Raw genomic sequence first — 26,934 nt, forward strand, 5'->3', positions numbered from 1 at the left:
TTTCAGTTTCAGATAGATTTTATTCCCCAAAGGTTTTTGAATAAAAACGCGGTGTTTATAAAGCATATTCAACATGGTGGGAACCACGCCATTCAATTGGCATTCCAACTTGATAATTTATTAGCTCCGATAAATAAACAGAATCAATAGTTAGTCCAGCTTCGCTGCAAAGGATATATATGTATTTTTTTCCCACCGATTATTTTCACAGATGACTCACTGCTAAAGTGCTACTTCCAGGGCTGAATGGCTGCATTGGCTCGTTCGGAACGCTTGTTCATGAATGCAATGGTCAGATGACGTTTGGCCGGAGTTAGAGCTTGCTTCGATTGCACCGGCTGACCCATCAGGGCGATGCTACCCAGACTGCTGTCCACCGGCACGGAGCGGTTACGTCGACGGACCCGTGGCATTGCGTTGGCACGACTTGGAGACTTCGATCGATTGGGATTACTAGTAGTAGTATTATCATTGGCCTTACTAGTAGTATTATCAGTAGTATTATTAGTATTATTATTGAGCTTCGGTGGCGGCGGTGGGATGCTGGGGATCATGATCCGCTCGCTGGTGGCGATGGGCTGGCGATAGCGTCTGCCCGTTGGCAAACGCTTGATTCGCGAGCTCACGCGCTCCACAGAACGATGATCCTGCTGATCCTGTTGATTCTTCAGATTCTTTTGATTCTTCAGATTCTGTTGATTCTGTTGATTCTGTTGATCCTTTTGATTCTGCTGATTCTTCTGATTCTGTTGATTCTTCAGATTCTGTTGATTCTTCAGATTCTGTTGATTCTTCAGATTCTGTTGATTCTGTTCATCTTTTTGATTCTGCTGATTCTGTTGATCCTTTTGATTCTGCTGATTCTGTTGATCCTTTTGATTCTGCTGATCCTTTTGATTCTGCTGATTCTTCTGATTCTGCTCCTTCTTGGCTTGCTCCTTGCCTTGCTGAGTCCTCTGCCATCCACCGCGGGATCGACGAAACACGCCCGATCCATTGCTCAGTGGATCATCGATGGCCTCCTCCCGCTGCAAATCTCTGATCAGACGCTCCTGCATCCGGAGATTGTGCCTCTGGCGACTGGTCATGTTGGGACGTTTCATTGGCGAAACTGGCTGGTTAACAGCCAGTCTTTGTATCAGTTTGCGACTCTTTTCCTTTAGCAATTGACACGGCGGTATGCCGACTCCGGCATTTGGTATTTGCGTTGCACCGGCGGCACCTTGAAATTGATAGGGCGTATACCATGGGAAGTTCACCTTTCGCATTTGGCGACCCACATGCGTTGATCTTTTGGCTTTCAGCTGGCCAGAGTTTCGCACTGTCTGCACCTTGTTGCTCCTTGCTGCTGATTGCTCGACTTTTCCTTTGTTAGCTGACTTTTCCTTTCCTTTCGCATCGTTATTGTTCGAGCGCTGTGGCGTTTTCTTTAGTTTCAATTGCGATCCACCCAGCAAACGTGCCTTTTTCGAGCGCTTAACTATCCACGGTTTTTCGTAGCTTCTTTGCGGATTTTTCTTGAGTGTTCTTAGCTTCGATCTGGATTTGTTTTTCTCCACTTTTTCCGCCTTTTCCGCTGCTGGCTTGGCAGTTGCAACTTTTGTGGCTCCCGCCTTTATGCGTTGATTCCAGACTTGACTCTTCACATTTATGGTCTTGTGGGATCTTTTCGTGCGTAGTGATTGCATCGTTTTCTGCACAGGCGACACTTTTTGCAAGCGAACTGGCGAGGGAGACCGTCGGGTTTGTGGCGCCGAAGGTGACCCCGATCGTTGGTGAGAAGGTGACCCCGCTCGAAGGCGAGAAGGTGAGCGAATGAGCTCTTTCTGTTGGATTTCCTGCACTTTCTTCACTGGCCGAGGCTTCTGTTTCTGCTCCTGGCACCGTTTCTTCTCCGGCTGTCGCTTTGGTACTGGAGGAACCTTCTCCTCGTTGATTTTGCCGCCATCCTTTGGTGGTTCTGTCTTCTGCAGATCGGTTTCCTTTGCCGCTTTCTGCGGTGGGCATTTCTCCGCTGTATCCTTAATCTGAATAGAACGTAGACGCTTTCGAGATCGCTTGACTAGCGAGGGTGGCACATGCAACAGGATCTCCCGTTGCTCACCAACCTGGGGCAAGTGGGTTTCGTCGATGATGACGCCGTTCAAACTGCGACGACCTGCATCCGCCAGCTGAAAAATGGTGGTGGAGCTCTTCTTGCGACTCCGTATTTTTGGTCTCGATTGCTTTTTGACCGGCAGACCGGCCTTTTTGATAATTGATTGTTTCTTGGGTGGCGCTGCCAATTGCGGTGGTGACACTTTCATCTGCAGTTTAACGTTGGGATTGGCTGGATACTTTGAACGCTGTTTGATTGCTTGCTTTTTCAGGGATCGCGGTTCGTGGAGCAATAGATCATCGAAGGCCTCCTTGGACTGGGCAATCAGCTCATGAAAATTCAAGCGATCCGGCTTGGCGAAGTACATGTGACCCTTGTAGTCGGCCACCTCCCCGAGGGTATGGTGCTCGGCGACCACCTGGGCCACCACTCGCTTCATATTGCAGCGGTTCAGCTTCAGATGATTGGCCACATTCCTGGCCAAAGCCTTCAAAGCGCCACCAGAACCACCCACCTGCGGCGCACTCCAGATGCTCTGATGCATTCCTTGGCAATGGATATATGGTTATGTGGTAGATGTTATATAGAGAGATGGTCCTTCGGTAATGGTAACGAAAACAATTAATTTAAACTTGGGCCAAAAGTTGCTCTGGTTTACTAAAACTGTATAATATATTATGTATGGTTGGAGTGTGTTTTCTAATTTTGTTTCTCAATATATTTTTTTTTATTTTGTTTCTGTCAATCGGATGGGGTTTTGCCTTTAGGTTTTGAAGTGTGATGTAAAAATGAAAATGCGTGCGTTTACTGAAAGATTACCGATTACCCAGTCATGCTAAAAAGCATTTGGAAAGTATATTTTACAAAGTATTTGCCAGCTCAAAGTGTTGGAAATTTCAATGCCTACTATTTAAGGCTCCTTTTTTTTAGGCAGCTGAATGCCAGAAGAGCCGACATTAGAGCAGGTGATCCGGTGATCCGGTGATCCAGCAGTAGTAGCCACGTGCTAAGACTGCCAACTATCCCCTATCAATGGGATAGGGTCTCGAAATGAGCAATCAAGCGTCCAGCAGGAAAACACAAAACGCGACGGGAAAGAAACGAGAAAAAAAATAAATGTAAGAATAGTAACTACGGGGCCAGGAAGAAAACCAACGAACGCAACCGCAAGACATCACACACACTGGGCACATTTACAGGGTAGGAAGAAAAATTATAAATGATTTCATTAAGAGGCGAGGGAAGCAGCGAGGGCATCGATGGCATCGAGGGTCGTCGTCGTCGTCGTCGTCGTAGGTCAGGAATGGAGGAAGGTTGATGCACCTGCAACTAGTGGTGCACCTTGGGCAGGTGAGTCGTCTCCTTGAAATTCGCTTAGGGGTGGGAAAAATGATTTACGCAATGAGCGGGACACACAGTTCTGATGATGATGATGATGATGATTCGCTTCAGTAAACGCCAAGGGGAGTTTGGAAACCCAAAACCGAACTAAACTGAATACAAACGGAACCAAATTGAACCAAACTGAATGCAAACTGAGACAAACTGAGTCAAACTGAATGCAAACTGAGACAAACTGAACCAAATTGAACCAAACTCAATACAAACTGAACCAAACTGAACCAAACTGAATACAAACTGAACCAAACTGAGCCTAACTCATACAAAACTGAGTCAAAACTGGGCCAAAACTGAGTCAAACGGAACCGAACCCTTTGCAAAGTTCGATACGGAAGCCCCCTTTCTGCTCTTTTCCTTTATTTTCTTTTCATTTTTGTGTGTGTTTTTTTTTTTTTGCCTCGTTTGGGCCACTTAACCGTAATTAGGGCTTTTCAATATTATTAATGATGATGGTCGCGCTGGTCTGTGGGAAATGCATTGCGAATTGATGACGATGACGATGACGACCGCCGCAGACAACAGACAACGGACAACGGACAACGGACAACAGACATGAGACAACAGACATCAGCGGCAAAGGCAGCGGACAATGAATGCAAAAATTGTAAACACGCAAACCCAAAGCGCAACAATTTTCGAACAGCAATTTTTGTGCCGCTCTTGCCGCGCTCTATTTGACTTTTGTTGTTTTGTTTGTTTGGTTTGTTTGGTTGGTTTGTTGGCTGCACTCGGTGGTTGTTGCCAGTTGCAAGTTGCCCCGTTGCCCCGTTGCAAGTTGCCAGTTGCCAGTTGCCCCGTTGCAAGTTGGTGGTTGGGCCATCCATCCATACGTTTTTAGCGTTATCAGTGCAAAATAATCTTTCAATCAGCCCTATGCCATAGCATCAACTACACACAACTACACACACTACACACAACTACACACACAACGAGGTATGGGGTTCCTATGCCGAGTTCCCAGTTCTGGCTTCTGCGTTCTCTGTCCTGTTCTTTCCCACTCTCTCCATCTCTCTCCCTCTCACTCTGCCTGCAGAATGCTCGTGTATGCAATAGTCCAGCGAAGCGTGACGCCAATTGTTGCAGTTTCAGTTGCATTTGCAGGCGCGTCAAGGGGATGAAGGGGTTGAAGGGGGTGTAGGGGGTGCAGGGGGGCGGGGCACTTGAAGGGCTTGCAATTACAGTCGGCGCAGGAACCTATCGAATGGCCAACTTTGTGGAAAAACTGGGGGAAAACAACAGGGTCATGTATTAGTGCACACACACACACACACACACACTTGTTGCACCAAAGTGTTGAATTGAATTTGCAGTTTTGGCAAATGCACACAAACTGCTCATCTATGTCCTTTGTCCATTGGCACAAGTAAATAGCACTTGGAAATTGATAAATTTATAGTATAAATTTATATAGTATAACATTATGTATCATCATTAGTTTGGCGCTTCATAAATTGGCTAGTAAGAAGTCGATATATAATATTTGCAGCTCAGCTCAATAAGTACTTTTATTTGATATAAATTTCTTGTTCTTCTTTTTGTTTGAAAACTGAAACACAAATTTCTAGATAATTTAATTACAAGTCCAGTTTTGGGCCACCCTAATCTAATATGTCACTAAAGCTCGTAAGCAGCAGATCATAACTGGGTTAAAAGCAGTTGTTAGCATTAAATGTGATACCTTTTGCAGTTCAACTCAAAGAGTACTTTCATTTGGTGTCAATATTATATATTAAATATTATTAATATTGCAAAATTATTATTTCTGTTTTCATGTTTTTCACTCTTTCAATATAAGTTTCCTTATATAACTGGCAACTCCCCCCCCCCCTTTGGCAGCCCATCTTCTGTAGTTTAAGCCCATTTGCGCCTCGTTTGCGGGCCAAAAAAAAAGAGAGATGAAGAAAAAGAAAAGTCGGCTGGTTGGGGGAAAAAAGAAGAGGAAGCGACTTGCGACCGGGAATCATTTAAGCATTGCGGTGTGAAATTTCACACCGATTGCAATAAACATTCAACATTCAACGTTCAACATTCATTGCGGGCCGCCGGAACAATAAACTCGAAAGCGACCCTTGTGCCTTGCGCATTGGAACAAAATCAATCAAACAGACGGGCTGCGCATGCGCGCACGCCGGATGTGGATGTGTTGGTAGTTCAGCGGCAGCAGCTACCGCCACAAAGTGAGGGTGTTGCAAAGGGGTTGTGGGGGAGGGGAGCGAAGGGAAAACTGGCGGCGTTAATGGTGTCACTAAGTACGCCACAACTGGCGGCCTTTGAAGTCGCGCTCTGATCATCGAATGGAACCAATAAAAGTCGCCTTCCCATTGTCTTTATTTGCGCGGCTCTCTGCACTCGCCTGCACTCAAAAAAAAAACTTGCTGCTAGTCTTTGGCAAAGTTAAAGAAATACCAAAGAAGCTGTTGAACTTTATAAGCTTTAGTAGCTATTATACATTTTAATATGGAATTTATACAAACCACTGCTAATGACTTACATTTTACTATAATTTGTTGGTTAGATCAATGCACTTGTGTGTTTATTTTTGCTCAGTGCAGCCCGTACGCGGACTCACACTTGCACTACCATTTCCATTTCCCATTTCATTCAATTTGCATTTGTGGCCAGCTCATCATGGTTGAATGGTCTTGCGGGTGCTACTGGTGGGGATTTTTTGGAAAAGAGAGTCAACTGTAGGGCCAAAACAATTGAATTGTCTGCCTGGTTGGTTAGTTGGTTGGTTGGTTGGTTAGTTGGTTGGTTGGTTGGTTGGTTCTGCATTCGGTGTTGGCCTTCTTGTTCCATCCGCAGTTTGTTAGTTTGTCAGTTCGTCAGTTGCGCTACATTGCATATCACACATCTCACATTAGCGCTGCCAATGACAATGAATGACGATTGCAGTTTCGATGACGCCGACGAACTTTGCTATGGATTGAACGGTTGAGCGACCTGCCCGCTGCACTCGTTCTGCCCCGAATAGTGAATAGATCTGCATTCAAATATATATGGTTTATACAACGCAAATGTTATACAACGTTACATTTACAAAGGCACAAAACCAAGTTCTAGTAGAACATACAGAACATACAGAACATCCAACTGTTGCTATTGCATTTATGCCGCCAATCATCATATATCACACATTAATCGACATTTCCGAATAAACTCCCACTATCCACCATCCACTATCCCAAAAGACCCCATTTAGTACCCTCTATATGGCTTCCTTCCTGAGTGCTCTGCTAATATGCGGGCGCGATCGGAACCGCAAACGAAGCGGCGATTCCAATGTTAATTGCACTTGGGGAATGAGAGCAACGTATAAGCATACTCGTATATACATACATACATATATATGCGCACATATAAATATTTTTTCCAATGAAACATTTTTATGTTAATTCGAAAAATTGTTTTACAACCAATTAACTTAGCCAATGCACCAAAAAGATCAACGGACAAGATCGCACTGCTGCACCCGGTTGCGGGAAAATTGAGGGATTGAGGGAATATACACTATAGTATGTATAAGTATGTTGTTCAGAAGCGGGGGGTGGGGGGGTTCTTCGACGACTTCCCAAAGGGTGGGGAGGGGGGATGGGGTGAGTGTCGATCGCATGCCGCTCGGAATTCCATTATGCGACTTGCCAGTTGATGGCCCGTACCAAAGACTTCTTGGCCAGCGGGCAGGCAGGTGCAGTGCCATCTACCAAGATACCAAGATACGAAGATACCAAAACGCAGGAACCCCGATGGCAACTAGATGGTGGTGCTGCATCTAGTTGTATGATGTGGTGCACTGCCACTGGTGGTGGTGGTGGTGGTGGTGGTTGTTTCCTTCCTTATTAACGGGATGAATGTCCTGTTGGTGCGGGTCAGTGCCGATCTCTAAATCAATCAAGCGCGCTCTAAAAATAACAGAACAGAACAGAACAGCCTAAGAACGAACAGAGCTGCAACCTGATGCGACTGGAAAATACCCTTTAAAAGGTGTTATTTAAATGATATATTGAAATGAGTAATATGGAGTAATATTTGCAATATATTAGTTTTAATATATTATTGAACTTCTCAACAGGCAAAGGTTGCTTAAAGAAGTTGCTGGACTGTAACTACAGACTTATTGATAATATGATGTTAAATATGTCAGATATTTATATTGAATATATAAATATTGAATATATAAATATTGAATATATAAATATTGAAAATATAAAAATTCAATATATATAAATATATGGAAAGGCAGGCTTTGAAACAGCATACCCCTCGTTTCTTGGCCAAGAGAAGGAAAACAAAAACACGAGAGGCAGTAAAACCATTTCAATTAAAATGCCACTTGGGGTCGTGTGCTGTTCCCTTCCTTTACCTCATCCCCTCGCCCTCTTCGCCTTCAGGTGAGCTACAGGTGCGAACGGACACCAGGTAACCTGACCTGCGGTTGTGTCATGTAATTAGGCACTTCCCCGAGGGGCTGGGCATTGCCTATCGAATGGGGGATCGCTTGATCGATTCATCGATGCCATTCAAATGTGAATGGGATCGTAACGTATCGCATTGGATTGGGTCAAGTCGGCACAATAAAGTCATTCGGCAGCTGCTTCTGTATTTCATATTTCGTGTTGGCTTTTCATTACCATTTCCATTGCCATCAGTTTTTTTTTTTTTTAGCCCAGTCATGACCCGGCTAAGTGGGCACTCGTGATCTGCAAAAAAGCGAAAAACTTTCCCAGGCCATCTATAAGATCCGACTAGGCGGAGATCTTCATTATGGCCAAGTTCCCGGTTATCTACCAGTGTCGATCAGCTGGCCAGATGCATCCAGGAACTGCTGTCCTTCGGCTCACATCTATGTACATCCATCCATCTGGCCGCTTTTAGATGCTTCAGATGCACTTCTTGGCCAGCCAATCCCAGTATCCCAGTTAGCTACCGCTAATCTTGGCCAGCGAATCGATGTCACGTCGCCAGTGCCAACCACGCAGTCTCTCTCTATGAATATACACGCGAAGGCAAAAGGGGTCAAAACTCGCCTAAATGTCACAAAATTAAATACAATTATCACATTACAAGGCAGCCCCAAAAATTATACAAATATATAATTTTATATTGTGGTATATTGTAAGCTTTTGTTATAAGAATTTCATTATAACTTGACCGCTGAATAAGCCAATCAAATAATGAATAAGCCTTAGAAATTGCACAAATATATGGTTTAATTTAATGGTAAAAGTTGTACAAATATATGGTTTAATTTAGTGGTATATCATTACCTTAAGATATATGAAAATTGCACAAATATATGGTTTAATTTAGTGGTATATTATTACCTTAAGATATATGAAAATTACATAAATATATGGTTTAATTTAGCGGTATATTATTACCTTAAGATATATGAAAATTGTACAAATATTTGGTTTAATTTAATGCTTAAGATATATGAATTTCATTATAACTTGACCGCTGAATAAGTTAATCAATTGGCGTACAATTTTGTTTTTAGTTTCAGAATTTAAGTTTCAAGTGCTAAAATGCGAGTGTGCAACCTAATTGCGACGCGTCAGCGTATAGGTGAATTATGATATAAAAGTCGTACGGATAGATATATAGCAGAACTTCGGCTCCGTCAGCCGCTGATCGCTGGCGAGATAATCGCCCAGTTCCAAGTTCCAAGCTCCATGTTCCATGTTCCATGTGCCATGTCTCAGGCCAACAGTTTGGGTTTTAGCCTCCGTCGTTTCCATTTCCATTTCCATTTCCAGCCTCTATCTCTATCTTTCGGTGGCAGCAGAAATCAGAGCTCGTTAAAAACGCTCAACTTGAACCAATCAAAAGACGCGCCGTTGTCGACGACGATGCCGCCATCGTTGTGGGCCATAAAAAGCAAATAAACAACAACACAACACAACAACACAAAAAATTATTAAAAAACATAAAAGACAGAAAAAAAAAACCAAAAACAGTGCGACAGAGACGGCTAGGTAGAAGCGCTTGAGATAGATATAGATGAACAACAAGATAGATAGATAGATAGATGGATAGGAAGAAGATTTGAAGACGTATATAAAAATGGGTAACGCATCACAAAAATGGTGAAAATGTGCGACTTTTTTTATTCGTGTTAACTATTCATATCGAAAGTTCATTGTACGGAAGAACGACAACAACGACAACGACAACGACATCGAGTTGAAGTGGAGAGTCATTAAAATATGATCTATGATCCATTGTTCTAGAAATTCAGGGGTTCGGAAGTCGGCTTAGCCCGATTTCTTGAGCTAAAAAAGAAATGCGGGAATTTCCAAAGGGACAGGAAATGGCTTTAAGATGCCAACAAATGAAATTAAGTTTATGGTTGCGCGATTTATGGCTGTTATAGAAATTAAATGAAAAAAGAAAAAACACTGCTACCATTTAATAATCCAAGCAATAGTTACTAGAAAATTTAAATAAGAAATGCAAAATTACAATAAGATCACTACAGCTTTTTATAGAATATTAGGCTCTAAACTATATAAATTAATTAAAGCTGAATGTTTTGTAATAAGTCATAATCTTTACTTGGAAATTCATGCAATAATTAAATTCCTAGTTGCCATGGCAGCTACGTGCATGTTATCTCCGTCAACGGACTTAATATCAACCAACTTCAGTTGGGAGCTGAGCTTTCCCTAAGTCGTAACCCTCTTGGTGTGCCAACATATTATGGTGGCCATGGCCACCAGTCTACCAGGAGTTATGTGTGTGTGTGTGGAAAACCTCTTTCCCAGCGTTTTTCCCACAGCTTTAGCACCGAATCCGAATCTGAATCTGAGTCCGTATCCGAATCGGAATCCGCGGGCTGCAGTCTTGATTTCCAATCCATCAGCATGACTCGCCTGCTTTAGTTTTTAGTTTTCAACTTTCAGCTTTTGAGTAGCTTGCCTTTCAGTAGTTTGGTTTTCAGTAGTTTGCTTTTCAGTAGTTTCCTTTTCAGTAGCTTGCTTTTCAGTAGTTTAGTTTTCAGTAGCTTGGTCTTCAGTAGCTCGGTTTTATGTGGCTTGAGACTCTGGACTCTTGGCGGCAGCCCTAAGCGGGGACCATTAAATCAAACCACTCAACCACATCAACACCCGGGCGTGCAGCTTATTAAGTTGAATCATAATGGAATCTATATGGCCATAGCTGCAGCTGGGACTATAGCTACACTGTAAATATAGCACAGGACTTTTTGCAATATGCAATTCAAAAGATTTTTGACAGCCAAGCAAATGCTTGCTTAATTACTTCTTAAATATATTTTTATTTTAATGAAAATACATATTAATCACTTCTTATATATATTTCTTTTAATTATTTATTTATTTTATTTTAATAAAAATACGTATACACAATCAATCATCATTTGGGCTAAGGAAAATATTCCGTGTGTAATCTCTTGCTGTTTTTTTTTCTCTGCCTCGCGGGCTTATCAATTATTTTCGCAGAAGTCTCATCGCCGTCATAGATTCGACTCCACTTCACTGCGATCCACTTCACTCCCTACGAAAGCTTCCTATAAATCCCATGCATATTTATGGCAGTATGGGGTTTTGGGGTATGGAATATAGAGGGGGGGTATGGCAACTTTTGCCCATATTTTACACGTTCATAATTTTTACATTGTTCTATCACGCGAATCGGCTCTCGGTTGGGATTGGACCTGCGATGGTAGATGGTAGTCTTTGGGCTGGGATAAGATGGCTTGGAATGGGTATGGTGTGTGGTGTATGGTGTATGGTGTATGGTAAGGGGTATAGTATAAGGTATGGTTTGGAGTATGGTATGGGGTATGGTTTGGTAGGGGGTATGGTTTGGTATGGTATGGAGGTCCCACCTTGATGTATGGCCTATAAGAAACTGGGGGTTCGAACTGCCACCACTTCATCACTCCGCTCTTTTCTGGTCTTTGTGGCCATATAGCGCATATATGTATAGCGCATACTCCATTGCTTTTTAGTCATTACGGGCCCTGTGGGCATAAATCAGAAGTGGAAGTTGCCACCTTACGTTCTTATACTCGTACACCTAACTGCTATACTCCCATACTCCGCATAGCTAACTCCCCTACATTTTGGCGTCGCATGTGCAGCATTTTGAATTATTAGCATTGGACGATGGCGTTGTTTTTGCTTGCTTCGGTTCTTTGATTGCCAACTTCTTCTTCGAGCCAAGCGCCATATATATTATATATATATGTATGTATATCCAGCCATATCCGAGCTATATATCATCATCATCGGTTCGCTGTTGGCCATATAGATTGGCGTTGTTTGGTTTGCTCGCATCGTGTAATGTGTGTGGTAAATAGCGGCAATTGGCACAACTCCTCACCTCCAGCTGACTCGAATTTAAAGGTGCTATTGGAAGGGGGCGTGGCAGTGGGCGGTGGGCGGGGTTCGAGATGGTGCCTTCATTTCGGTGGCATTGACTGATTGAATGGGTTGCCTAGAAGATTTATGTATCTGTAAACCCTAAAGATCGGTTACAAAATAGGTATTGAACTGTACATTCAAATGCATAATTGGCAAATCTCTTTCTCCCACTTGCCTTACAGTTTTGAGACGCAGCTTCAGCCGGACTGGCTTAATATCATTGTAAGCCCCATTACAACGCAATGCCAATTTCTCATGGCGAACTCAATGCAAATCAGCTCATTGCCCAACGCTAAGACGGAAATGAAGAGCAGCCAGCTAGTAGCTACTCCATTAATTAAAACCACTAAATATTACCAACTAAAGCGTACCAAAAACTAAAACCTAAACCAAACCGAACCAAACCGAACCGAACCGAACCGAAGCCAAAATGGAAATTAAGAGCCAGACTTTGGACAAAGTTCAGAAGCGCACAAAAGCCAAAGCCGTGACTCAGTTAACCAGTGGATACAAATAAAAATGGGGGTAACGAGGGGCCAAAGGGGTCTGCTATAAGCGTAATCAGCGCATTGGCCGACTGATTTTTGCATAATAAAACACTTAATTTCTATGAGCATTTCCAAAAACGAAAAAAAAGAAGTCAAAAAACGAAAAAAAAAAAAAAAAAAAATGCCAGCGAAACTAAAATAATAGAAAACCCCAAACATCTTCGTATGTAATTTCAAATGGGAAATTTATACAGCGAGTTGTAGAAAATCATTAAACAAATCGCACTTTAATAGGCAACAGCCAGACGGAGGCCTACGGAAATTTACGATCCGCAGACTCCCCCCAACACCCAAAAAAAAAAAAAATATATACACCAAAACTAAAACCCAAAGCGAAAAACTACAAGTACAAAGGAAAAGAGCAAGTTGAACCGAGCTTTGAGCCAAGTTGAACTGAACTGAGCGGAGCATCCAAGCGGTGCAAAATTGAAGTGAAGTGAAGTGCAAAAGGCAAACAACAATAGCTGCCGAGTTCAAAATGAGCCTCTCAAAAATCTGAAAAAAAAAATGAAGAAAATAAACTAAAAGAAAAACCCCCAACAGCAGCCACATCGCAACACCAACATCGCAACAACGCAACATTGAATCACCTGCGCCTGCGCAAAGCCAAAAGCCAAAAGCGCAGTGGAAGGCGCTTGCGCATGTGTGTGGGCGGTGGGCGGGGTTGAGGGGAGGCAAGTTTGAGGGGGCGAGTGGAAAGTACACTCAAAGAAAGCGCCACTCCACTCTGGTATTGAAAAAAATGCAGCAACATTTATACGGACTTCTAAACTACTCTTTATTACAACTTGTTGCTTATTGCTGTTATTAATACTATTTTCCTTTTTCTAGTGTGTCTCATAATAACGTTAAAAATGTCTAAGAACTCTTACCAATTATTTACTTAATAACTATGTATTTTATGCATCTTATTAATAATAATTTACAGCATTTTTTTTTTGTCAGTGCACGGAGTGCAAGGTGTTTCTCATGCGTTTTTGGCTGCCTGCCTGACTAGTGAGCGCTACGCATCTAAGAGTCGCAAGAAGTCGACTCGCCCATTACGTTTCAGTGCGCCAGCCAACCAAGCAGCAAACCCCAAAAAAAAAGAAAGAAAAAAATAAGAGAAATAAAAAAAACACACTCTGAAGAGAAAAATATACAACAATAATGAAGTAACTGCGGCCGATACGTATGCGATTTTTATGTGTGAACGTAGACAAGTTCGGTAGTTAAATAGATGCACAAATACACGGTCGCCGAGTCACACAAAAGGCACTAGCAGCAAACAACAACAACAACAACAACACCATTCCGTCAGTTAGTTAGACGAACGGACGGACAGACAGACGAACGGACAGACGAACGGACAGACGGACGGACAACAATAAAAACAAGCCAAAGGAAAACCCCAAAGTTAACCAACATTAACATTTAATCGAACCTCATGTTCAGTAGAGCATGTCTCCTGTTACATACGAGTTATCATCCAAAAGAGGGAGGGTGCCTGCCGTGGGTTAAGCCAGAGGGGTGCGGGTGAATTCGGCTGCCAAGGGTTAAAGGGGGACTGTAGGGGAGTAGGGGTCTGGGAGCAAGGCAGCGGGAACTACTGAAGCTCTGCAAAAAGACTTTGCCACACTTGTGAGCTCCAGTTAAGGGTTACACATGAAAAAATAAATATGCATATGCATAAAATAAAATACTTATCTACTAACTACTTACTACTAACCTAATGTATATTGTAATATACTGTCATATTGTTCTTAGTTGAATTATGCAAATATATTTAGCATTTAATTTGTGTTTCAGTGCACGTATACCCGTACATATGTATCGGTTCTATATATACTTGTGCTGACTGTTGGCAGTGATGATCGCTCAACGTCATCGTCATCGTCGTTAGCGTTTGTCGTCTTTTGTTTTCGCATGTGATCGCTGCCTGTTTCCACGCCAACCGATTTTCATTTCCATTTCCATTTCCACCATTTTGCAGCAGCGCTTTAATTTAATTTTCATTCGCATTTCATTTGTTTTGGGGTTGCGGCCCCCACCACCATTTGCCATTCGCGATCACCATCGACGCTCAAGTGTGTAAAAAATCACATAAAACCTGCACTCAATGGCGCCTTTTTCCAAGACCCCAGTGTTATATAGTCAGCATATATACCTACATACATAGATTGCTAACCGATATGCAAGTCTTAAGATCTTCAGGCTTGAGCGAGCTGTAAGTTGTGATTGGGGCGTTTGGTTCTGGGCAAGAAGCTCACTCACTTCCGCATAGAAAAGTCACAGGTGTTATGATACCCGTTATTATTTGGCACTCTCAACAAAAAAAAGAAAATAAAATAGTAAAATAAAGAGGACAGCAAGGCGATCTTTGAACTAACCCAAATTAAGTGAGAAAAATATGAACCAAGAACGCTGGCACTCATTGCGAAACTATATATGCTAAACGATCCAACACTTGACCAAAGAAGATCACAGCTGCAAAGACAAAGAAAAAGACAATTTGCTAAACGAATATAAATGTGAGTAAATGAGTATATTGAAGGCATATGGCTGATATGCAGGAATGTCGGGCAATCACGTTGCGATCTGCGGTTTGCATATGCGGCTTCCGAAATGAAAAAAAACCAGCAATAGTATCTGCAGGCATGATCCCTTTGTGGATACGGGACAGGGATCTGCGGATGCACGGATTCATGGCTCCACCTTAACCCATTAAAGGCGAACGTGGCACAATTATGTGTGCGTTTGCAAATTGCTCAATTGCCCGGCTGACCACCAACTGAACCACCAAGCTACTAAACCACCAACTGAACCACCAACTGAGCAACTGAAAACCACTTGGACCACCGCAAATGCGAGCAGAAATATTTGCATTTTGCCTGGCACCGCTTATACAATTTATTTGCAATTTTCAATCAAAAGTCGTGGCCAGAACAAACATACAACGGAAAACGGAAAAATGTTGGCAAAAACCGAAACCGAAATTGATTACCTTGCCGCATTGCGGTTACATCAGTTCGGTGTTCAGCTACACTGAGGATCAGTAGTGTAAGGTCCAAGGATCAAGCTTCAAGTGGCAGCTCAAAATGCTTATAAACTATGAAAATTAATAGTTTTATTAAGGAATAACTTACGCTTTATTTACTAGTTATTATTGATTTTGAAGATGAATGCTGGCTACTTGTTATGAAACGCACTGTATGCCGTTTTGGGTGGCCCACGCCGATTCGATCACGTTGCAATACTTTGAGGTTTTCCTTTACGGATTTGTCGGCCCATAATTTATAGCGAAAATTTGTTCAATTTCGATGGCGCTTAACTCACAGGTGGCATTCGGCGCATACCCCTTCCTCATTCACCTCGAATCTCTGGATCTGGAGATCTCCTCCAGCTCTCGATACGTTTTCACGCATCAACTAAAATTGAGCCCATGAAATGCAGGAAGCGCAACGTATTTTGAAGATCTTTGTGTCGGCTTTTAACAAATCTTTACGATATGTCATTAAAAAAAAAAAACACATACACACACGCACACAAAAGTGAAATACATATAGGTATTTTGTATATATACGCAGATAGTTGAAGTCGGGCGGCGTTTATCGCTGTCGGCAAATCGGAAGTTTAATGGGTTAATGATGGGCACACCGAGCCATATCCCATAGCCCATATCCCATAGCCCACATCCCCTGCTCAAGTTGGACTAAAACTAAGCATGGCAACAAATAAACATATAAAAATGAAAAAAGAGAAACAATCATAAAAAATTGCAGCCGACACGACCGCGTTGCACCACCCGGTGGTGCTGGTGGCAGCCGCTCGGACCACCTTGGTGGCCATTCCCATACCCAAACCATTCCATCATATCCCAGCCACTGCATCCATCGAAAATATTTCATTCTGTGGATTTGGGGGCGACAACACAACGCACAGCGATCTTTAGCGCCACACGGATGAACTGTAATAGCGATCCAATGAACCTCTCACCATTTAAATGATTTGATTTGGGACTCGACCTCACTTGATCTAAACCTATGCTATATAAATTATGTTGATCGTAAAATGAAATGATATTTGGCTTCAGAACTTTTTAATTGTGTCATTATGATTCGATTTAGAACTTTTTAATTTTATCATTATGATTTGATTTAGAACTTTTTAATTTTATCATTATGCTTCGATTTAGAACTTTTTAATTTTATCATTATGATTCGATTTATAACTTTTTAATTTTATCATTATGATTTGATTTAGAACTTTTTAATTTTATCATTCTGATTCGATTTAGAACTTTTTAATTTTATCATTCTGATTCGATTTAGAACTTTTTAATTTATCATTCTGATTAGATTCAGAACTTTTAAATCATCATCAGGATTAGATTCACAAACTTTTAAATATATCATCATGATTATTCTCAGAGCTTTTTAAGCATTATTATTTGATTAGATGTTGAACTTCTTAATAATCATTATGATTAGATGTTGAACTTTTTAATAATCATTATGATTAGATGCTGAACTTTTTAATAATCATTATGATTAGATGTTGAACTTTTTAGTAATCATTATGATTAGATGTTGAACTTATTAGGAACATGCTGGGACATATTTTATATTCTAATGCTCAAACATTTACGAAACTATTCGTTGCAATGAAACGCACATTTGAAGCCCACATTTGTTAATCTGGACAATCGGAGCTAATCGTGCTGTAAAGCACTATCAAACCTATCTAATCTAATTAACCGATGATCATTGCCGTTGTCTTTCCGCCTTACTAATTGATCCTCATGGCATAATCAAATATTCAGCATCCGCATGCATACTTATATATACGAGTGTACACGAGTATCCAATGCGATCAAGTGATCACTTAACAAGTTGCCTTCTGACCAACGGAAACTCTCAAAGTGAATAAAAAACGAGAAACATTTTCAATTAAGTTAAATTTCTCCACACTCAATTGAATTGAAGCATTCACACGCCCTTTTGCCTCACGATTGCCGATCCAACGATCGCATTGACAAGAGTCAAACAAAAAAAGATACAAAAAAAAAAGATACAAAACAAAGATACAAAGTTAAGATGCTGATGAGCTGCCGTTGATCATATTAACACTAGGCGGAGTGGAACGAGCGATCATCATTGGCATTAACGATCGGCGAGCAGATGAGCTACTCATATTCATGAACATATTCATATTCATACGAGCACATTACCCATGCAGACTGACACTGCACTGGCGGCTTACCAATTCCAATTTATTGAAATGTCACTTTCAATTAAAACTAACTGCTGAGCAAACATAATTCATGCGTCGATCATGCGTCCCTTTGCATCAGATCTTTGCATTAATTGATGATATCAAACTGAAGTGTCCGCATTGGCACATTATCGTTTTGTCTGCACTGACAAAAATAAAAAAAAAAAGTTGTAAAATTATAAAATCTATAAATGCCAGTTTATAAGTGCAGTTGCAAGATAAACTGCTCTTAGGGGACTCAGTTAATTGTAATCAAGCACAGCATTTTCTCTCAGTGTCGGGCAGCTGCACTGCGCCAACTTGACCCCGAAGACAATACCCATCTTGGCACTCATTAAGCATACAACCATACAACCATACCATGTCCAACTCTTGCAGCTCATCCGCCCTGCTCCTCTGTCTGATATTGACTTATGGCATTTTTATTACCAGTACCCCTTCTTCTTTCTTTCATTTTTTTTTTTGGTTAAGCTTACAGCGGCATTCCGGGAATTTTTCAGGCTTATACTCGTGTTGCATCGCATGGTGTGGGCCGCAAGGAGCCACCAAGGACATCATTATCATCATCAATAAAGCATAATTCCTGGCAAACAATTCTATTGAACAACAACAACGTTGTCGTTGTCGTTTGGCCCACCAAAAGTGCCATTATAAAGCGAGAAGATGAAGCTTCTGGCTCGTGTTACCAGGTTCCAAGTTCCAGGTTCCCGGCTCCCGGCTCCAGGTTGCAAGTAGCAGGCTGTTGCAAGTTGCAAGTCTATGATCAGCGATCATAGCTGGTTTGCAGCGCGGTGGTGGCGGTGGCTACACAATAGGGGTCACAATGAATGGCAATTTTTTCAAACTGTCAAAAATTTATAGTTCGAGCTGACTGTCTGCCACGCCAAGCGGCAGCTTGTCCAGGAGTCCAAGAAACCAGGAGCGGTTCAGCTGTTTAAGGGTTTATACTGTATAGAAGCAACAATAGAAGTGTAAGTACACATGCATTGCAAGCATATGGCAGCCAATGATTTGTGCATTTAAAGAGCACCATTGTTTTTAAGTACTTATTATTTTTATTTCCTAATAATGATTAATGCGGCTTTTAAGGCCCCGCTGCTGGCGCCAAACACATTCAACACCGCCTCCTTGCTTATTGTCCGTCCCGATCAGAAAGTGGCCATCAGTAGTCGCCCACCTACTGAGGGCGTTCCTCGCATAGCACCGAATCCGAGCTCCAGTCCAAACCTATGGTAGCAGCACCACTAGCACCACCAGCAGCAGCACTCTCACTCCCACCACCATTTCCATTTCCTTGGACTGGCGGCCAATAGACAAATAGTGGACGGAAGAGGTGCGCGCTGGTCGATTTATAAAGGTGGCTTATTATTGCAATTTAGCCACTGGTTTTGATTTTGCCAGGCATAAAAAACACAGCGAGTGGTCTGCCAGATGAAGAAGCTCATGTGTGTGTGTGTGTTTGTGACGAGACAAATGTCATTTGGCAGCATTCGAGCGACTATATAGGCTGTCATGATCATTATCGCAATATATATTCTTCCCCTACCGAGAAACGGCACGCACAGTCGAGGTCGCGAGCTCCGTTGCTGCTGTAATCCCAGCTCATCTCGCCCAAGATCGCTGTGGTTGGTCCCCCGCGGAATGGGAATGGAAATGGGAATGGGCATCGAGGAATCGGATTGGGAATCGGATTCCGGGGGCATCGTATTCGGAAATCGGTATGCCCTCTCTATGGATGAATTGTTGAGGCGAAAGTGAGTTATGCCCGCCGCGCGTGCACTGAGCCAATGTCCTGCTGTGTGACACCGTGTTGCCATGGCTTTCGTATGCGCCTTCGATTCAATTCAATTCGAACCGAACTGATTCAATTCAATTCGATACGATCCGATACGATGCGATGCGATGCTATACTTCAGGCAACGGCAAGTTGGTCTGGATGGGCTCTTCCTGGGCCACTCATTTGTAATTTATACCATCCAGCCAAGCAGTCAATAAATGTCATGTTTGTGTTGTTGATTGTCCACACCACACTATACTAACCAACCAACCAACCAACCAGTCAGCCAGTCAGCCAAAAGCACCCAAGACCCGGTTTTCCCTTCGAAAAAAGGAGAGAGGAGAGGCGGTGGTGCTCCAGTATTCGAAATCGCAGGCATTCCTCTTGACTGGACTCCTCGCGCTGCGATTTGCATACACAAGATCAATTGCAGGTGATTTGTTTAGCTGTCGAAATCGTCGTCTTATCGTAACTCATTACGAGATTTATTTTGTTCAACAAATGCAGAAGGTGTGATTTGTCTTTGTACCGATCACAGTCCTGCTCGCTCTCTTTCTTACCCCCCCCTCACTTATTCCCCTTGCCGATCTTTGCATTTATTTTTTATTGAGTGAATCATGCATCAGGAGGCAGTTCAGTGCACAGAAAGAAAATGTTATGCTGTCTATTAATTAATTGTTAATTCATGTGGCATATGATCTCTAGGCATATGTTTAATGTTTACATCTTGATTCATACACATATGCACACATACTGAGATACTAAATAAAAAACGGTAAGTAATGGCAGTTCAATCGAATTTTCGTTCAGTGTAGCTTTGGTTCTGGCTTTTGGCTGGTGTCGGCTGAATGGACTTTTAGGCAATGGTTCAATAAATTCTCCTCGCTCCCAACGCACTTGGCAGCAGCATCATTAACCGTCCGCGGACACAAGCACGGACACAAACGGACACGGACACGGACAAACGGACACATGGACAAACGGACAAATGGACAAACGGACAGAGACAGTGGGCCGCCCACAAAGGCCGCCCGGCCGCCTGGCCGCATGATGAGCAGCTTCTAAATGCGACCGCATCCAGTTGGTCCACAAGTGAAGCGATAATGTGATTTATGCCGTCCATTAATCTGGTAATTCATTTAAGCGCAGGAAACTGAGCCGCTATACCAGCTAGTCAGTTTGGTTCAGTTCAGTACGGTTCAGTTGAGACCAAGTCCACATGCAAACGAGGAGCAGGAGGAGGAGGAGGAGTCGTCGTAGTCGGAATCGGAATCGGAGGAATCGGAGGAGTCGGAGTCGCCCAGTGAACATATTTTATGGCATTGTGCATATGAATCTCTTGGCCGGTTGCCGCTGCCTCACCGCATCGATTGCAATTCGACTGCTGTTCATCTTTGCTGGGTGAGCAACAGGTGGGGAGCGGATTGAAGGGGATTATGGTTTGGGGGCTCTGGGGAGATCGGAAGGATTATGGTGGAGTTGCAGGAAACCGGCCCCTTGCTGTCTCCCAGCGGAGGGCCAATGAAGTCCAGGTCGAAGCTGGCAGCGATCGCTTGTCGCTTGTATTAATAAAACATTAATTACACACTTGATACTCGCTCAAGTTGCTGGCTTCGACGCAGCCACTGCACTGAACGTAAATTTATATGAATAACAAATAAATAAATATAAATAAAAATATACATAAAGGGCCAGAAACTATAAGACATAAATAAATATACAAAAAAGGCCAGAAACTATAAGACATAAATGAATATATAAAATGTAAATTATGTAATAATAAAAATACATTGATTGATTTTTAAAGCACGCTAATATTTTGCAAATACTTTTAAAAATCTCATATATATGCTATTAAATACTCTACAATTTTAAAGTAGCAGTATGTGTTCTTATTCACAATTTGCTGTATCTTTTCTTACTCACACCATGCTGTACTAACGGCGTGTTTCTCTCAGTGTGCCGCCGTGCTGCAGTACTTTTTGCCTTCGTGCGCTCTGTTGCGTTGCATCGATGTTGTGATGCTGCGATGTTGCAATGTTGCGTTGCTGCGATGCTTCGATGGTCTATGAGGTGTCGTTGTAGGTGTTGCATGGGCTTGGCTGGTGGTCCACACGTTAGACGCGCCTGCTGATGCCGATGATGATGCGCAAAATTGATGGGCACACGGCCACCGAATGCTGTCAGTTTGCAGTTTGCCGTTTGCAGTTTGCCGTGGCTGCTTTGGTGGATTTTTGGATTTTTGGCCAGGGGTTTTGGGGGTCACCAGAGTGTGGCTTTCATTCACCTTTCGCCGGCTGTGGCATTGAGGTGCCGATTGATGGGTGGGTCAGTTGGGGTTAAGTGCACCAAAGGGAAGGAATTTCAGCAAGCTGTTTCAAATACACCATACAGCATAGGGTAAAAGTAACAATGCCTGTTGCACAGAGAAGAAAAAAGATACTTTACCTTCCATCAATCTTAATGTTATTCTTAATCTGTTATTATAGGAAATAAATGATGGAAGCTTCATTAACCAATCTCTCAACTTCCTGATGCCCCATCATTTACGCCCAATTTCCCTAGCCAACCAATCAATTCGTTTACCTGGCAATCGTCCAGGGCAAACAAATTGATGGCCATGTCGTCATGCTAATTGTACGTGTGATTATTTTGACAGCGACGACGACGACGGCGAAGGAAGCCTTCAACTTCCGTCGATGTTCGTTGTCGATGTTCGTTGTCGATGTTCGTTGTCGATGTTCGTTGTCAAATTGAGAATGCAATCATGCGTCCAAACGTCAAATGAAACAGCTCGGAACTGATTTCTGGCGGCAGATCGCACCAAAAACGCTGGTCCACGGCCAAAATCGTATGAGCGAACGAACACCCACTTAACTAATCGCATGATTAATGATGTCAAACTGACACTTGAGGCAGAAACTCGGCTCCTTTCTGTTCCATCTACATTCTCCATCCCTCATCCTTTGGTGCCCACTTCCCAGTTCCCAGTTGCCACTTCCCAGTTCCCAGTGCCCAGTTCCCAGTTGCCACAGCTTATATATAGCAATCTCCTGGCGATGCCCCTTCCGACCTCCAGTAGTAGGTGCATGCATGTTGGGCCTGCCAATCGCAGCTGCGACGCTTGAATGACAGGTGCTGACAGGTGATAGATTATTGCTGGCGTGCTGCCGATGTTTCTGCTTCAGCCTTTGGACCCTGCGTGATTTATCCAAAAAAAATCAAAAAAAAAAAAAAATCAACAAAAATCAAATAAAAGAAGTACGAACAGGAGGTGAAAACACATAAAATGATGTGTTCCTGATTATGCGCCGCACACTGAAAGAAAACTTAGACTAAACAGCTAATACTTAACAACTAGTACTTTCTAGTGCTAGTTACTTTTGTATATGTATAGGTACTTAGTAGTTATTTTTTTATATGTATAGGTACTTAGTAGTTATTTTTTTATATGTATAGGTAGTTAGTAGTTTTTTTTTTATATGTATAGATACTTAGTAGTTATTTCTTTATATGTATAGTTACTTAGTAGTAACTTTTGTAAATGGAGAAACATTTTTCAGATAAATAGGTTTTAGTATACAATATCTGGTTGGCTTTTAAATGCATAAGACATGATTATGACAATGATACATTGATTTTTCTTCGTGCACTATATGCGTAAGACTTGAAATGTATCATTGATTTTTCTTCGTGCACTAAATGCGTAAGACTTGAAATGTAACACTGATTTTTCTCAGTGCACCGCATCATCGAAGCAAGGCAACTCATTGGCATCGCCGCATAAAAGCATTGGAGCATCGGGCAAGCAGCCAAGCAGTCAGCGGGTAATTGATCTGTTCAATTCACGGCGATCGGCCACGCCGGAATGGGACTCCCCAGCAAGATTGCCGAGTGGGTGAAAATATGGGGGAAAATCGGGGGAAAATCGGGGGGAAAATCGGGGAGAAATCGGGGAGAAATCGGAGAGAAAACGGGGGGAAATCGAAGGAAAACGGAATCAAAATCGGAATTGGAATTGAAATTGAAATTACTTGGCGTCACTTTGAGCGTTATTAATGATGGCAACGTGTCCGCTGGCTTCGCAGCTCCGTCCTATTAGCCGATAACTCAATTCATTTCGACTAATTGAATGAGGGAAAAAACAGGACGAACGAATTACAGGCCAAGGCTTTTACTTCCGCTGCCGGTTGACATTGAACAATGAAAGGGATAAGCATTTGTGTGACTTGAGTGCTTAATAGTGCGGCGTTCAAAGGGTCACAGGTCATAGGTTACTGATGAAGGATTTAGTTTGATTTTATAAGGAAAGGATGGCTAGCTTCTGCTGAGCAAAAGCTGGGAGTACTTATTGCCATATTGCGCGATTCAAATGCAAACCCATCCTGCGAGTTATTCAACCGATTTGAACTGATCCATCCGATCCCACGTAGCGACCGCAGGCGCTGACAATTGATTTGTCATCACAATTGGACGTGGCCCGGCGATCTTGGCCAGAGATTTGCCATAGTCGAATCAATCAAAGGCCCCAGCCATTATGAAACCTGGTGATTTGGCTTGAGGTTAGGGCAAAGCAAATCGCTCAAGCAAAGCAAATATACGAGAGAGAGAGATCACCAAGCAGTGATCGTGTCACGTACATGGAATTGGGTTGCCATCGGTTTTGCTTTTAGTTTTGTTTTTTGTTTTTGGCTTCGGTTTGAGTTCTGGGTACCAGTGCCAAGTCTCCATTTCCATTTGCAGCTCCAACTTGAGCTCCAGCTTCAGCTCCAGCTCCAGCTCCATCTCCATCTGCAACTGAAGTCTTTGGGGGCTTTGGCAAGGTGCCGTCGAAGCCGTTTACTAGAACGAATTTCGTTAATTTTTATTGTGATTTCCTAGAACCGAACGACAGTCAAAGTCTTTGGCCTGGTAAATCACGAAAAAGTGTCGGCGGACACGCGCCTCTAAAAGCCAAAAAGCCCAGCGCGAGCGTTCCAATCGAATCGAAATGCAAATTATGCAACGCCGCCAAATGAGGTGGACTCAAATCCAAGGCGGTTGATGGCAAAGAAGGGAATGAAGTTGCTCTGCAGTTAATTTTTAACGACTCAAGATTTGTGCATTCAGGCGCTACAAATTGTTTATTGTGGGGGCCCCCAAATCGCACTTCAGTTCTTCTCTTTTTTTTTCACAGAGCACTGCAGTGTGACTTGTCGTCCAAGAGTTTTTCCATCACCAAATCGAATTCGCTGTGGTCAGTCCAAGTCTTTTATCTTTTATCTTTTGCTGTCTGCTGTTTGCTGTTTGCTGTTTGCTGTTTCCTGCGACATTCAATCACGGCTGGATGGCTTCAATTTGCGTGCTGGTGACAGGCTTTTTGGGAAAACTAAAATATCCAAAGGAGCACCTTAAATGAACATATAGTTTACACAAAAAATATCCTGCAATTAAATTTGATTTAAGAACTTTGCGCACATCTATGCAATTGATTAAATTGGCAGATATATGTATGTGATATAGAACTTTTGGGCTGAGTTAGGAACCTCCTGCGGCCACTCCTTGTTGAATCCAGCAAAACTCTCGAAAGAGCCCAAGCCCCAGAAGAAACCCCACACCCAAAACTAAGGAGCATAAGCAGCTCGTTTCAGTTGGGGCTGCTTAAGCATGCAAATCACGGACTCCAGCGGCAGTTGTCGTCTCGTGTTGAGGAACGCGCGTCAGCATCGTAAAAATGTCATTCCAAAGAGGCCTGACTGTAGCACCGATTTCTGCCTAAACGGAGCTCAATTTGAGCGGTCTCCTTTTTTATGGGCGAAAATCTGCAATTCGCTCCACTGTGCCGCACAGACTGAAGAAGAAGACGAAGCGGCAGGCAGAATGAACGATTTGTGTGTTTTAGATTGAAATCAAAATAAAGCTCAAAGAGCCAGCCGACATACAGCCCCCCTACCCTTTAACCCTCTAAAGTCCCCTTTCTGGCGACTACCTTTTTGAGGCAGTCACCTTTTACAATACAACACACACATGTGTGTGTGTGTGTGTGTGTGATTTGTCAAAACTGTTACGATCGCCAAATTGCAGATAAGTCTTACGGCTCCAACTCTCAACTCTTAAACGAGAATCTCCATTTAGAATCACAGACGGCGGCAGGCGGTCTTTTATATATAATTATGTTTTGGTGTTTCACTCGGCGCGTTGTCATAAACTTATTGAATATCTTGATATCGCCATGTGAATATGAATACGAATGTGAATGTGAATTAGCTGATCCTTCGACTAATTGGCAGTGGCACAAATGCTGTAAGATTCGGCAGCCAGATTTCCATATAAAAACAGCCAATCAAAAAGTTTATAAGACTTTGCTGAAAGTGATGATCTCCTTTTGAAATCATATCTTGGAGTTAACTAAAGAAAGAGTTTTTTTCATTGGTTTTTAATTCGATAAACTGATAATGGCCGTGTAATTTGGGGCAATTCATAGTGTTCCACAAGCACTTGGCTTGACTCGTGTGTCAATAGTGTCAAACGGAATGTCAACAGGCCCATGGCCACGCGTCACTCGCACTCGCAGTTCATATCAGAACCCCACCCCCCCCCCTTCCCCCCCTCCACCCCATCCAAAAGGGACCCGCCCCGCCGCCCACTTTTCCGACAAACGATCCGACCGACGGTTCGACACTCATTAACATAACAAGTAAAGTCAACAATGGAAATTGTTGTCTAAACAAGACGCGAGCGGTCGCAACGTTTCAATAAACGATGCCGGTCTTCGTACGTCTTTAATTCTTTCTTCATTTTTGTTTTTTTTTTTTTTCGTTTTTTTTTGGTTATTTTTTTTTCGTTTGGGCGCTTTGCTGCAGAATTTATTGAGGCTGTGGTAAATATTCGGGGCTCGTTCAAAAGAAATCAAACAAGTAATTTGTTTATTTGGCCAGGGCAATAAAATGAGTAAGCGGCAGGAGAAAGCAACAATCAAAGGGCAGAACGCTCAGCGGCACAAAGAGAAAAAAGTGCGAGAATTGTGTGGAGATTGTGAGGGAGGATCGTTAAAATTTTGGGAGCGACAAATACGGGTAATCATCGTGGTCGTTATCGTTTCAATAATATCACAAGATTGCCGGCCCGCAAAGCAGATACCTCGTTGTACTTAAAATTCTTGCAAAAATACTTGCAAAAGTGCCTGCAAAAATACTTGCATAAATTAAAAGACTGCAGCAACGAACTTTTCATACCAAAACTTTTTTATGAGAAAGCAGTGTCATCGCAATAAACCACAAAACTGACCTTGCACTCTGGCGAACGAACAAAAAAAAAAGTAATATAAATACAAAAAATTGGCCCAACAAGCGATCCGATTGCAGATTCCTGATTGATTTATGGCGATTACCAAACTAATTGCTTGTTCACGATCACTTTATTGCTAGCTCGCTGATCACGAACCGAAACCGATTCTCAGACTCAAATCGTATTACGGATGACAAACGA

The 26,934-nt window shown here is 42.5% G+C and overlaps 1 protein-coding gene across 2 annotated transcripts; it reads right to left on the reverse strand.

Moving 5' to 3' along the window:
- On the reverse strand, positions 1-2,938 carry LOC120456807 (serine/arginine repetitive matrix protein 1). Of its 2 annotated transcripts, none has more exons than XM_039643844.2 (2): positions 221-2,938; positions 1-159 (listed from the first exon to the last, which is right to left on the reverse strand). In XM_039643844.2, exon 1 carries the CDS (start codon positions 2,640-2,642, stop codon positions 231-233), a length of 2,412 nt encoding a protein of 803 aa, XP_039499778.1. In that variant the 5' UTR covers positions 2,643-2,938; the 3' UTR covers positions 1-159; positions 221-230. The 2 variants fall into 2 exon arrangements, with proteins under 2 accessions (XP_039499778.1, XP_039499777.1); XM_039643843.2 differs by having other exon boundaries at positions 1-164.
- Between the last annotated feature and the right edge of the window lie 23,996 nt (positions 2,939-26,934).

This window comes from Drosophila santomea, chromosome X (genome assembly GCF_016746245.2).
Source record: "Drosophila santomea strain STO CAGO 1482 chromosome X, Prin_Dsan_1.1, whole genome shotgun sequence".
Taxonomy (NCBI): Eukaryota; Metazoa; Arthropoda; class Insecta; order Diptera; family Drosophilidae; genus Drosophila; species Drosophila santomea.